We start from the raw sequence: 15,519 nt of genomic DNA, 5'->3' as shown, positions 1-15,519 counted from the left end.
AAACATTGACATTTTTGGTCCATGACCAGGAAACTCCCCAGACCCTAATCCCATTGAGAACTTGTGGTCAATCCTCAAAAGGCGGGTGAACAAAAAATTCTGACAAACTCTAAGCATTGATTATGCAAGAATGGGCTGCCATCAGTCATGATGTGACCCAGAAGTTGACTGACAGCATGCCAGGATGAATTGCAGAGGTCTTGAAAAAGAAGGGTCAACACTGCAAATATTGACAGTTTGCATAAACTTAAAGTGTTACTAAAGTCAAATATATTTTTTTTATTAAAATAACAAACATGTTATTTTTACCTGCTCTGTGCAGTGGACCCTCTTCCGGGGTCCCTGGGGGCGATCTTAGCCCCTCCTCTTCTTCTTAGGACTACCATAGCCAACTGCTGGCTATTGGTGAGCGCAGTCTGCGCGCTTATGACCTGTGTGTCTATGGAACCGTGCACCATAGACTTACACAGCGGCACTTAGGCCTGCCCCGCCCTTCCTCTACACTGCATCTGATTGACAGCAGCAACAGCCAATGGCTCCTGCTACTGTTTGAGTGCTGTGTAAGGAGGAAAATAGGGGCGAATAGATGGAGCCGTGCACAGTGCTGATCTCTTCTCCCCTTAGGTTTAGTAACACGTTAATGGAATTGTCAATAAAAGCCTTTGACACTTATGAAATGCGTGTAATTATAATTCAGTATACCATAGTAACATCTAACAAAAATATCTAAAAACTCTGAACCAGCAGACTTTGTGAAAATTATTATTTGTGTTATTCTCAAAACTTTTTGCCACGGCTATACATAAATGGTATGGCAGTTTAAAGCGGAGGTTCTGTGGGAAAACATTTTTTTTTTTAAACACTAATCTGCTGCTTTTACTATAGTATTTATTTTACTCACATGTCCCGTTTTAGCAGCCACCAGGATCCTCTTTTCCCATAAAAGAATATTTTATAAAATATAGTGATGGACATTGCCATCTTAATTGTGGGCACTCTGAACCCTCCTGTTCCTTCTTCTGGGATGCGGCGAATGCTGATCTCCCAGCATTCACTGCGTAATCCTGCGCATGCGCAGTGCCGACGGCGAGCCGCGCCGTCAACACTGCAGAGTTGCTATCACAACGGCCGGCGGTGTCCTGAAAAGGACACGCCCCGCTGTGATAATTACAATAGGGGAAGATGTATCCGCCCTCCCTCATCATATGACGCGCTTTGCGAGTCATGTGACCCGCTTCCCGCGTCACATGACAGCCTAGCTAGCGCGAGACTACGGCACCTAGCTATTTGAGATGGCCTGAACGTCACTCACAGGAAAACACACAGTCAGCTCCCAGAATGCAAAGAGCCGTCGGGGAATATAGCGACACGCCCATTCCCCACTCGGCTGAAAACCAGGAAGTAGAGGAGATAAGAGGTAAAGGAGCATTTAAAAAAAAAAAATCAACGCTATCATCTGTAAATAGGGTTAAAGCTAGCAATGCTGAAAATTTCATTTTGAGGGTGAACCTCCGCTTTAACATTGCACCAGATTGTGGATTCATCTTCTCAACATATATAGAAGCGTTTAGAAAAAATGAATACAACTTTTCCTAAATAGCCAAATATAAAAAACGTCTATAAACGAAAGGTGAGTTACCGCTTTTAGCAACCTTTAGACACGTTTTGCACTTGAAATGCCAAATGCGTTCTAAAACTGCCTAGAATTTACTGTAAAGGACCCTGTGTATATGGACAGATAAGATAACATAGAGGAGAGTTCAGGGGCAGTTAAAAAAATACCCCAACTGCTCCTAAATGTCTGTTTAGCAGCAGCAGTGTACATGAGGCTTAACAGCAAAAATGTAAGCTTGTTATTCAAACTAACAAAGACAAAAGTTAAAGAAAGTGTAATTAGTTAAATATTAGTATGGTAATAGAGGTTGTGTTCTGCAAAATTTACCACTCTGTGTGTTTTCTGTAAAATTCCAAACGTTCTGTTTTTATATGTATGCAATTTAGATAACAAAACAACAAGCAAACGAATAAATGAATAAAGCCATGAACGAAGCTGACCAAAGACATTCACAAGTAGCTTAATATGCAGAGGAGATTTAACCACCCAAAAGGTTACTGGTTGGTTGGCCAGGCATCACATAAAAGTGTGTGAATACATTCGCTACAAGATGCATCATCATTACTGCAAGACTCATAAACATAGGGGATGGGCAGCTACATGGCAGATTATGTTTAACATTGAAAGATTTTAAGTTATGGACTTGGATGCTTAAAATATTCATGCAACATTCTCTTTAGGAAGGACTGCTCTGGGTGAATCTTTGATGGAAAAGGATTTGGGGTCCTTGTGGATCACAAACTTAGCAACAACATGCAATGCCAATCTGAAGCTAGCAAAGCTAGCAACATACTTTCTTGTATTAAAAAGGCCACATACATCATTCAAGAGATGAGTCGATAATTCTGCCCCGAGGTTGAACCACATCTTGAATATGCAGTATAGTTTTGTTTACCAATCCACAGAAAGAATGTCCTTGAACTAGAAAGAGTTCAAAGAAAGGCAACAAAATTAAAAGTAGTTGGATAACCTCAGTTATGAGGAACAATTACAAAGGTCATATTTATTCACTCTAGAGAAAAGACATAATATGATTACAAGGTATAAATATATAAAAGGTGATTATATAAACGATAATCCTGTTTTACTCTAAGGTCCCTAAAGAAAACACATGGCCACAACTTAAGATCTGATGAAAAGAGATTTAACCTTCAGTTAAGAAAGGGGTTCTTTACTGTTAAGCCCTGTACACACGATCGGACATTTGTTCGACCAAAATCCCATTGGAATTGTGACGGAATTCCATCGGAGTAAAAGAGAACATGTTCTCTATCTAAACTCCGACGGAATTCCTCAGAATTTCCGATGGGGCATACACACGTTCGGAATTTCGATCGTGTGTGCGGGGAATTAGAGTGAGCAGTTTAAATGTGGAACTGTCTTCTCTGTGGCGATTGCCAAGAGTGCTGATAGATCAAAAAAAACTTTATTACATTTTTCATCATGAAAAAAAACGACGTTTTTCCAACTTCATCATTAAAAACAACGTTGCCCACACACCATCGTTTTTGAAAAATGATGAACAAAGCACGGTGACGTACAACAAGTACAACGGCACTCTAAAGGGGAAGTTCTATTCGCCTTTGGGCTGCTTTTAGCTGATTCCGTGTTAGTAAAAGTCGATTCGCGCTTTTTTGTCTGTTACAGCGTGATGAATGTGCTTACTCCATTATGAATGAGAGTTTTACCAGAACGAGCGCTCCCGTCTCATAACTTGCTTTTGGGCATGCGCGGGTTTAAAACGTAGTTTTTGCCCACACACGATAATTTTTTACAACACGAAAAACGACATTTTGAAAAACGACATGAAAAAATGCAGCATGTTCGAATTTTTTTTTGTCGTTTTTCAGAAGCCGGAAAAACGATGTGAAGCCCACACACGATCATTTTAAATGACGTTTTAAAAAATGTTGTTTTTTTTTCATGCTGAAAAACGACCGTGTGTACGTGGCATTAGATTTCTTCCTCAGTCAGAATAATATACAGGGCTATGGAAAATCTTAAACTCGATAGGAGGATAGGATAGGTTATTCCAAGGACTCCAACTGCCTGCATGGGGTCAGGAAGAATTTTTTTTACATTCTTACAACAAATTGGTCTATGTTTGTAAGATTTTTGCCTTCCTCTGGATTACACACATAAAACACACACACTTTTTGAACTTGAGAGACCTGTGTATTTCAATCTTATCCATTATGTAACTATGTATGATAAAATCACCTGCATGTGAGCAGCATCTTATGTTGGGGAAGGAATAGTAATGTCCACGGATTTTAAAGTACTCCAATCAATATTCCTCGCCCAAGAGAAATATAGGTATATTCACGTAGCTGTGCCTATCTATAGGCGGGTGTAGTGTATCTCAGATACACTACGCCGCCGTAAGTTAGAGCGGCAAGTACAGTATTCACAAAGAAGTTGTGCTCTAAGTTACGGTGGCGTAGTGTAACTGGGCCGGCGTAAGCGCGCCTAATTCAAAAGAGGCTGGTTGGGGGCGTGTTCTATGCAAAATACTAGTGACCCCACGTATTTGACGTTTCTAACGAACGGCGCATGCGACGTATCCCAGTGCTCATAGTCCAAATTACGCCGCAAAGACTTATTGGTTTCGACGTGAACGTAACTAACGCCCAGCCCTATTCACGGACGAATTACGCAAACGACGTAAAACGTGAAAAATTCGACGCGGTTCTGCGCCATCTTTTTGGTGGTTTATCTTTACGCCAGAAAACGCCTTACGTAAACAGCGTATCTTTACTGCGACGGCCGGGCGTTTGTTCGTGAATAGGCGTATCTCGCTGATTTACATATTCTAGGCGTAAATCAGCGTACACGCCCCTAACGGCCAGCGTAAATATGCAGTTAAGATACAACGGCGTAGGAGACTTACGCCGGTCGTATCTTAGCAACATTTAAGCGTATCTCAGTTTGAGAATACGCTTAAATGTAGGACTGCGCAGATTCGGAGTTATGACGGCGTATCTACTGATACGCCGTCGTAACTCTACCTGAATCTGGCTAATACTGTAGTGTGTTCCTGATGATTTTTTTCCATATGCAAAGTTTTAATTATTTAAATTAAAGGGAATAGATTTAAAGCATTATAGTTAGCATTTTATAGTTAGCCATTATAGTTAGCTGTTTCTTAACTTTTCTTTGTACTTGATATTGTAAAGAATAACCCTATCTATCTATTTGTGTGTGTGTGTGTTTTTTTTTTAGAAAACTTTGTGATTACTAGCACAGCAACTCCAGCAACAACCTCAACAGCCTTTGGTTTCCTTAATGCCACAGAGAACGTAACAGCAGGTAAAGAGACTTTTCAAAAAAATTACTGTACATACAGTAGCTTCTACAATTTGAAAAAAAAATATTTAAATTAATTCAGCTAATATTAGTGATCTACAGTCACTTTGTGTTACTTTTTGACTCTATTTAATTGCATGGGGTAATACAGAATAAATGTGTACTGGACATAATTTATTGTGTCAATTAGACTGTATATACAATACCTAAGCAGGTCTATACTGCAGATGTCTGTCCACTCCTTGCCTGAAACTCACTTTTTGTGACTGCAGTAAACCTCCTCATGGCCCTTCACGAAGTGAGTGCTGATATGTCCCCTCATCCCATTTATTTTGTGCCTGATGTCCTCCATTGGGGTGAGAGGTTATCCTAAGGGGTATTCACAACCTGTTGCTGCACAGCAGAAGGAGTGGAGCCATCCTGAGTCTCACAACTAAAAGCTGCTGGATAACCCAGTGAAGGCTGATGCATTGATCTGGGCCACAATCTGGAGCAGGGTAGTACTAGAATTTAAGTGTGCTTGTTTGTAGGGGAACAGGTGCTCATGATAAACTGAAAAACAACCTACAAGGGTAGGACTATACACACACAGCTTGTCATTGCACATTTGAATGCAATGCAGAGGATTCTACAAAGCTCAACAATAAGCAAAGTGTCACACGTTATGCCATAGCTGCAGCAACCAATAAAAGTGCTGCAGCAGCAGGGCCGGCCCTATGATGGGACCGGGTGGTACCATGGGTACCAGGCAGCACTTTAAGGGGGGCAGCATTCTGGTGCCCGCCAGACAGCCCACTCCGCTGCCTGTGATGACACTCGCAGCCGGAGGGGAGCAGTCTGCGAGTGAGAAAGGCAGGCGCCGCTCCCTCTGAGGAACCTGTTGTGCCGAGAATGGTTGCCCGTCGGAATCTGTTCCCCCTAGCTCTCGGCTCCGATCGGAACTCCGCCTCTCCAGCCCTCTGCATTGCCGCTCCCTCCTACTCTACCCACAAATTCTTATGATCCTAATACCGCCCCATCCCCGTGCGTGTCCCCTGTACAATGTTTTTAATCATTATGGCAGATGGGATAGCAGCGTTTGCCCCGGGAGACAGCCTGTGTACAGGATATATCTATGCCTATGCCTATGTGGTTCGGATGACTTTGACTATTTTCCTCTCTTGTCTGTCCTGAAGAAGCCTCATGGCAAAACGTGTAGACGTACAGGGGACATTTATGGGCAACATACATACCTGACATCTTGTATGGTTTTCTTTTTAATGTTGTTTTATGTAACTACTTTGTAATAAAATTATATATTTTTTGCTATTCCTGTCTGTGTTGCCTATAAAGTCCGACCAATGGTTGCTTTCCTTAAGCAATTTTGTCTTTATCACATGAATAGAGCCATGACAGGTCCTCTTTATACATGTATAGGACCATGACGTGATTTTTTTTTGGGGGGGGCAGCTTTTTATTCTTGGTCCCAGGCAGCACAATGTCTTGGGCCGGCACTGTGCAGCAGTCATGTGACACACTGCTCCTAACCTTAGGAACTGAGGATTGCTAGGTGTAGGAAGAGTTTAATGGGCTGTCCTAACAGTATTGGTTGCCAGTATAGTTGCCTGAAGTTGGCAGCATATAACCCATGGTCTTGATTTATGTAACCTTGTTTGTACCGTACTTTTCTAGTTTTCAGTAAGAGGGCTATGGGAAATATAGATAAAAGTGATGTTACTTTTAACTGACATTTTTGTATTCTCTGGCCCTGCTGAAATTATTTCATGGGCTCTTAAAAGTGAAATATTAGGTGAAAAACAGAGGCTGATACTAAAACCACATTCTAAAATTTCATGGCAATTTTAACCATTGCAGCAAGGTGAAATAGTTATTGGAGAGATGAAGGTCTGAAAGGGGATGTAAAGATTCCTGTTTTTTCACCTTAATGCATCCTATGCATTAAGGATGCCCCCCCCCCAGCCCCCTGTTTTACTTACCTGAGCCCTGGATAGTCGTTGCGGATATGCTGGATCTTTGGCCGGGCTTCTCGGCGTAGCTATTGGCTCACGCTGCTGTAAATCGAATCCAATGATGCACAGTGGAGGTAATGTTTGTTATTTAAAAAAAAAATGCAAACCTATAGTATCACTTTAAGCTGATCATACATTATAAAATCTGATAATGGAATCTCCTTTGGATCTATCAGCAACTATGTAATATAGTGGCCTATGTTATTAGATATAAATTAATTGGAATGAATAGTATATATCTGCCCCATATTACATAGTTCTTGTAAATTTTAATTAAATTGTACAGGGTTTGTACAATCAGATTGCAATGTGTATAGCCACCCTTAGCTAGATTACAGAAATTGGAGGTGATGACATTATAAGGAGTGAATACATTATATGATGATCTCACATTAGGTAATTAAATGTCAATTAGAAACTCTAAGGCCCCTTCCACAGGGTCAGACCTTTTAGGTCCGCCTGTCAGTTTTGTCGGCGGACCTGAACAGCCGCTCCATACATCTCTATGGAGCGTCGGATGTCAGCGGAGACATGTCCGCTGACATCTGACCCAATCAGACGGATGGCAATACGTCGCCATCCATCCATGGTGGATCGGATCAGGTGAGATCTGATGAAAACAGATATGCTGTTCGTTTTCGTCCGATCTCTCCATAGGAGACAGCGGCGCTGGACAAGCCCCTCCCCGCTTAGCAAGCAGAGAGAGACCTGTCATCCGCCGGCTCAGCGGAGGTCCACGGAGAGATCTCCCGCTGAGCTGGCGGGAGCTGGTGAATTTTTAGTTATAAAACCTGGTATTGATTAAATCTGATCTGCACCAAAATACATCTACAATGGCTTTTGCAGGAGTATCTGGAGGCATTAGTGTAGTAGAAGCTACCTACCTCAAAACAAAAAGATTTCTATAACATACACGTTACATGGTAGTATAAAGCAACTTGACCAAGCAGCTGCCTAGCAGGCACCCTTTTCAACACCACCCCCTACTTTTACTATGCATTCAGCCCTGTCATTGTTTGTATAGCTAGGTACCCCCATGACAGTGTTTTGGCTTTGCAATAAGTCACTGGGGCATTGGGCAATGCTTAGTACAAAAATCAGGGTGTTTTTTTATGGGTCCTATCACAGTGCATTAAGACAGCAGCCAGGAGGAACTAAGAATGTTGCTCTGGAGTGCACCTGTTTAATAACTGCAAGGCCAGTTATGGTTTGAGGTGGATCTCACCTTTCAATAGTTATTGTAAGGCCCCGTACACACGACCGAGTTTCTCGGCAGAATTCAGCCAGAAACTCGATCGGAGCTGGATTCTGCCGAGAAACCCGGGCGTGTGTACACTTTCGGCCGAGGAAGCCGACGAGTTCCTCGTCGAGCCAAATAGAGAACATGTTCTCTATTTCCTCGTTGTTCAATGAGGAAAGTTGGCTCGCCGAGATCCTCGGCGGCTCCACACAGAACTCGACGAGCAAAACGATGAGTTTTGCTCGTCGAGTTCCTCAGATGTGTGTACGGGGCCTAAGAGACAGTGGCACTCGTATTGTATTTTTTTTTTTTTTGCACATACAAGAGCTAAAATAATTACAAGAGCTGACATAGCTTTAATAACAGGTCTACTGGTAAATGAGTTGGTCCCAAGATGGGTTGTTCAGCTCTCAAAAACAGCATGGTCAAAAAAATTGTTATTTGCAGAACTGTTGGGCTCTGGAAACTGGGCATTTTGGTGGTATACTTCAGCTTCACGTTAAAGAAAATGTATTTAACTACTTTTTATTTGCCAAAACAAAAGTAGACATTTGTCATAAAACTTAATTTTCTTAGTTGATAATGATACTTACATATGCTTCATTTTTTCACAGCTTGTCTCCAAGGTTTGGCAACAGATATAGTATTTATGGTGGATATATCCCAACACAGCCAATTAGAAAGCAGCCATCTGAACAACTTCTTGAAGAAAATTGTATCTGGTCTAGAGATCAGTGAAAAATGTGTTCACATAGGAATAATGGTGTTTGACCGCAGTGCAAGAGTAATAGCAACCTTGGATACAGGGGACAACAAAACTCTTGTGGAACAGTTAATTGGAGAATTAAAAACTTCAAAAGAAAAGATTTCAAATATTGGAAAGGCTATTCATTTCACAAGAACTAATGTGTTTGGTGGAAAGCAGTTCGAAAGAAGAAGCCAGGGAACACCAAAGGTAGCCATCCTGGTAACCCACAGATCTTCTGCAGATAATGTTTCAGAAGCAGCTCAGCTACTTCACAAAGAAAATATCAAAATGTTCACTGTTGGGATTGCCCAAGCCAATGAGACACAAATGACCCAAGCTGCATCCTACCCAATTGATCGCTATTATCTCAAGGTCAAGACATTTGCTGACCTTTCATCACAAGCTGATATTTTATTGAAGAAGATTTTGAATGTTATTGATATAAATTTTGCAGCACCTGAGAAAACATACCAGATAAGAAGAGGTAAGAATACCATGAAAAGCAATAGCAAGAGCCCTGCTGTCACAGTGAATGCTTGAGCTGGCCATAATTAGATTATTCCTTTCTGTTGTCTACCACGTATAGGATATCAGCAATATAAATGGTTGTTATGAAAAACTCAGATATCTTTTCAAACACTCAGGCCTCGTACACACGACCAAGTTTTCTTTTTTGTCGAGGAAACCGGTCGTGTGTACATTTTTCGACGAGAAAACTGTTGAGGAACTTGTCGAGCCAAAAAGAGAGCATGTTCTCTTTTTCCTCTACGGGAATGGAGAAAATTGGCTCGCCGAGTTCCTTGACAGCCTAACAAGGAACTTGACGAGCAAAACGATGTGTTTCGCCCGTCGAGTTCCTCGGTCGTGTGTACGAGGCCTTACAATACAAATGCTTCACTGCTACAATATAAGCAGGTTATCAAAAATGAGGAATCAATACAATAATTACCGCAAAAGGAAAAAAAATGTAAACGTATATCTATAGTTTAGACCAGTGTTTCTCAACTCCAGTCCTCAAGGCGACCCAACAGGTCATGTTTTCAGGATGAAACCGCTGTGGTAATTACTAAAGCAATGAAACTGATCAAATCACCTGTGCAAAATAATTGAAAGCCTGGAAACATGACTTGTTGGGGCACCTTGGGACTGGAGTTGAGAAACACCGGGTTAGACCTCTGAGTATTGAGTAGTGAGGGCTGGATTTAGCCATGCCTGTGATTGTTAGGGTCTTGCAATGTCTCATGGGACTTGTACTTTCAAAACAGCTGGAGGGCTGAGGTTGCCTACCCCTGCCTTATAGTATAATTACTATGCAGTTTATAAATAGCAAGAAATCAGATGTAAATTTTCTAACTTTTACCAAAAAAAAACATATTTACAATTGTAATAATTGCCAGAATATTTTTTTTATTTTTTATTTTTCATATACTTTGTACTTACTATCAAATTCAGCTTCTGTTGGTAGCATGCACATGTTAACCACCCTGACAGTATGATTATGTCAAATTTTTGCATCTCAAAGCGGCTTTGCATAGAAATTTGCCGTTTTATATTGTAGGCCTGTAATTCTTAGGAATAACACACTTAAATCTGTCCAAACAAGAGCCTAGTAGACATCCTGGGCATGATAAAGTGTGAAACACAAAATCATAAATTATAATAAATAACTATAAATAATTATAGAAAATAATAATATAATAATTATAATAAAATTAATTTACCCACGATTCACTATAGCTTAATACTGCAAGTGTTCTAATTTACTATCGCTCTTTTCTAGCTGGTCTAAAACCACTTTTGACGTAAAGGGACACTTTTTGGTTGCCATGGACATTCTCAAATTTCCAGGCAAAAAGAACAGTACAGTATATATATATATATATATATATATATATATATATATATATATATATATATATATAATATAAAACTGCATGCAGGGCACTTTACAAAACTCTAGAGACAAAAGGGATGTGAAATGATTGCATACATTAATGTGAGACATCGCAGGATCCTGGGGACAAGGTAAGTAACCTGCACCAGGATCCCGCAATGCAATCTGTAGTGTCTCGGGGTTACTGCTAATGGTACTGAAATTTTAACCCCTGAGCCACACTCGGAATTACCGCCAGGAAAGTTAAAGTAGACGTAAACCTGATTTGAACTGGGCACATATATCGACAGTGTTTCTTTATCTCTCTTCAAAGTACTAAGTCTCATGGCTTTCTCCTGCTCTGTTCTTATCAGCATGATAACGTCTGACAAGTTATCCATCAACTGTGATAAAACCAGCCTGAATTTTGTGTCATGGGAGGATGCTATAAATAGATTAGCAGAGAGCTGAAATATTCACAAAACAGCTCTTCAAGTCTCTGCCTTGTGGGGGGTGTGCCTTTCCTCCAATCAGCTGTCTTGGCTGTATGCCCAGACTTTACTCCCAGTGCTGAACAGAAAGAGAAAATCTGTAACACGATCTGCACTTTCTAAAGAATATATAAAGCTGAAGACAGCAGATATACAAGTAAAACTTATGTAGGAGGATTTGTTTCATCCCTGTGTATCATCTGAGGCTGTTCACTTCATTTGGAATATGTAAGGGTTTACATCCACTTTAACTCCAACAGTTTGGGTACACAAAACATTAAAACTTACTCACAGTAATGTTAAAGTTGTATTTCATTTTAACCTAAAAGAAACCTTTTTTAACTCTTCTGGATCAAACAGAAAATCTCTTCAATTCTGCCAGGAATGTTATATTTTGCCTTACCACAAGACATGAAAATAGTATTGGCAGTTCTTTATAAGGGTCTTTTTACTTGAGTAAAGAATCTTATATTTTAACTGTATGCAAGATTTTCAGTTAATCAGAAGGCAACCGTCCTAATAATTATGCTTCAAAACAGCAAACAATGAGTTCAGCTAATGCCATGAACCAACAAATATCTCATGTGTAGCTGAGGTCTTGGTCCTCGCTAACATCAATGAGATGACGATCCCATTGATGCTTACTAGGAGATCTGTAAAGTAACTGAATATATTATCATATAATGAGGACCTAAGAATGCAGATCTTTTTAATGTTGTTTAACCACATTCATTGGAGAATTGAAACTAACTAACACTAATTTATGCAGTGGGTAAAAGGCCTATTTACACCTCTTCAGTGTGGTTTGATGCAGTGCAGGAACATTTGTTAGGTTGTTGCAGTGCCATTCATTGTCAAGGGCACCAAACACACTAACCCAACACACCTCTGACACACCATGCACTGTAGTGCTTTGTGTTGAGCAAACTAGCGCACGTCTGATTTTTTTGTCTGTTCTGGTGCATTGGCAGATTAATAATTTTAAAGCACATAAATACACAAAATGTCACATTTTAATGCAATGTAATTAAAGAGACAGGTTTTTAATAGGCTCAAAGAAAAAATAAAAATTACATTTAATAATGACATTAATATTGTTTGTTTGTATTCTATCATTTTGTTTCTTTTTCACAATATTAATATATCATTTATAATTCTCCTCAGGATGTTTAAACACAGAATTAGCTGACATATACCTACTCATTGATGGCTCTGGAAGTATAGAACAAATTGACTTTCAAGACATTAAACGTTTTTTGGAAACTCTGGTGGGAATGTTTGACATAGGTCCTCAGAAGGTCCGCGTTGCGGCAGTACAATATGCTCAGCAGAGACAACTGGAGTTTGGCATTGATAATAAATACAATAAGGACAGCTTAAAGCAAGCCCTGCAAAATATCCGACAGCTAGGAGGAGGAACAGACACTGGAGCAGCTATAAACTTCACTCGACAAATAATAGTGGACCCAAAAAATGCCAGGGCCCAGGATGTGCCCATCTATCTGATAGTCTTAACAGATGGTGAATCCCAAGACAGTGTAAAGGAAGCATCTGATGTCCTCAGAGGAGACAACATCAATGTGTACGCTATTGGCGTTAAAGAAGCTAACCAGACTCAATTAATGGAAATCACCGGAGATCCTAAAAGGGTCCATTTTGTATACAATTTTAACTCTTTGAAAGACTTAAAAAATGTATTAGCTCAACAAATATGCTCTGCTGAAGGTACTGTGTGTTTTTCATACAAATATATTAATGCTTTTAAAGAGCGATAGATGTCAGTAATGCCATATATTTAAATACCTTAGAGATATTTACAAGCATATGACGAAGGTATCAGTGACCCGCTGAGCAGAAGTTTCAGTAAGTTTGAAATATTCTCCTGGGGGACTTTAAAGCTGAATTCCAGGTTAATATCTAATTGCACTGTTTAAATACTTGCCAAGTGATTTCAATCCCTGTCCATTCTATCCTGTGATTTAGACAGCCCCATCCCAAAGCACAGGCAGGAAGATTACACCACTTTTTCTCTAAGACCCCTTTCACACTGGGTCACTTTGCAGGCGCTATAACGCTAAAAATAGCGCCTGAAAATAGTGACCTGAAACAGCCGCTCTCTCTCTCCAGTGTGAAACCCCCGAGGGCTTCCACAATGGAGCGGTGCGCTAACAGGACAGTAAAACAAGTCCTGCTAGCAGCATCTTTGGAGCGATGAAGGAGCGGTGTGTATACCACTCCTCCACCACTCCTGCCCATTGAAATCAATGGGCACCGTTGCTATACTGCCAGCAAAACGCCTCTGCAGAGATGCTTTGCGGTGGTTTTAACCCTTTCTCGGCCGCTAGCGGGGGGTAAAAGCGCCCCGCTAGCGACCGAATAGGGCCGCAAAATTCAAAATTGACACTAAAGTGCTCCTTTGCCGCAGACGCCACTCCCGCTCCAGTGTGATAGGGGCTTTAGAGTAAAGGAATTAAGTGATGTCAGCCTTCTTTTCTGTCTTTTGAATCTGAATGGAGTTAATCTTTAACTGCAGAAAATGTAGATTTTGTTTGTGTGATTGTCTTGTGTCAGTACTTTTTGTACTTATGTTAGGTCATTGGAAAACAGTCTGTTTTGAAAGATTAACTCATAGTGATCAGTGAATAAAAGTGTAACAACATACATGGAACACACTCAAGGTCACACTACAATGTAGTCACTTCCTTCTAAAAATGTTATTAAGCAAAAAGCGAGTATACTGCAAGTCTCCACCTGAAAACCACCCCCCCCCCCCCAACACATTTCACCCTAAAGGGCTTAGTCATAGATGTTTTCTGATATTGACAGTCTATTCTTAAGGATAAGCTTAAGCTTAAGCTTCTGGTGAACCATGAGTCTGACCCTATCCCTAAAGTTCTTTACAGTACACAAAATGGTTGAAATGGCCAAATTTGGCAAGTTTGCCTGCCCACACCTATATGAAGCTTCTGGACACCTGCTTGCTTGCTTCAAGTTGTAAAGAAGCTGATTGGCAGCCTGGGTGATAATTGGCCAAATATGGTCAGTAACATAAGCTGGGGGTCGTATAGATTTTAGTGTTGCTCCCTCCTTTGTCCCCCCCTAAAATCTATACAAGACCCTTACCATATATAGGGGTCTGGTATGGATTTTAAGAGGGACCCCATGCAAAAAAAAGAAAAACTGATGTGCGATACCACCTAAAATCCACACCAGACCTTTATCCAGCCAGAAGAAACCCATGTTGATGGGGACAAAGGTCTCATCCCCACGTCCCTGGCACAGTGGATATAGGGGTTTGCACAGGGAGGGATTATCAGAATCTAGAAGCATGCTTTTAAATAAGGCCCCCTCCAGTTATATGCCCCCGTGCCAATAAGTAGGGGGTACATAGTAACCATTGTTACTCACAAAAAAACTACAAAGTAAATAAACACACACACTGTACACAAAGTATTTAATTAAAAAAAAAGTATTGTCAATAAACAACATTTCAACCTTTCTGATCCCTGGTCTCCAGCTGAATGTCAACAAAACATGTTGGCTGACGTCATTGACCAAATATAGTCATGACTGTATTTGGTCAGTGACATCACCTGGATTTACAAACAGAACAGGCCAGGGATCTGAAATGTTGAAATGGATTTTAGTGGCAACAGTGTTTTTTTTTTCTGTGTCACTTTTGCTGGATTACATCCTACAGGTAGGCCATTTCACATGTAGGTTTAGGGTCATAGGTGTGCGCAGCCTATTGCATTAGGGTGTGCACCCCAAATCTCAAACACAGGGAATCATAGTAAACTGTGTTTACTATGCTTCAATTTGAGAATGAACACAGTGAGCCCTTTCCCCCGCTCTCCATCCTGAAACATCCCACAGCAGCCAATGTGAGAGGAGAGAAGAGGAGGGAAGCTGGGGGGTAGGCAACACAGGAGGATGCCCGGGCAGTAGGGGGAGTCAGCACTGTTTAGAGTGATTAGGGTGTGTCCAGGCACACATTGCACACCCCCTGCGCACGCCTATGTTTAGGGTATCCCACAAGCATGATATTTAAAGAAATTGTGTGTCTGTAATGTTACCCTTTAAGACTCATTAAAATATCTGCTCCCCACTGAATGGAATTAAAAAAAAAAAAGTTTGCATTGGTATATATTTCCAATGACAGTGTCAAGCTATTGTACTGCGTCCTTTTTTTCAAAAGCTTGCAAATTAGCTTTGAGAAAAGACAGAAAAAAGGACA

At 40.7% G+C, this 15,519-nt stretch overlaps 1 protein-coding gene across 1 annotated transcript in view; it reads left to right on the top strand.

Annotated features, from left to right (window-relative positions):
* COL6A6 (collagen type VI alpha 6 chain) overlaps nt 1-15,519 on the top strand; it is a 286,317-nt gene that overhangs the window by 83,895 nt on the left and 186,903 nt on the right. Inside the window, exons 5-7 of the mRNA XM_040353048.1 lie at nt 4,838-4,924; nt 8,785-9,402; nt 12,447-13,007. Of these exons, the coding sequence (XP_040208982.1) occupies nt 4,838-4,924; nt 8,785-9,402; nt 12,447-13,007 (1,266 nt within the window). The remainder of the gene's footprint in view (nt 1-4,837; nt 4,925-8,784; nt 9,403-12,446; nt 13,008-15,519) is intronic.

Source organism: Rana temporaria, chromosome 5 (genome assembly GCF_905171775.1).
Source record: "Rana temporaria chromosome 5, aRanTem1.1, whole genome shotgun sequence".
Taxonomy (NCBI): domain Eukaryota; kingdom Metazoa; phylum Chordata; class Amphibia; order Anura; family Ranidae; genus Rana; species Rana temporaria.
This window is presented reverse-complemented; position numbering and strand designations above follow the sequence as displayed.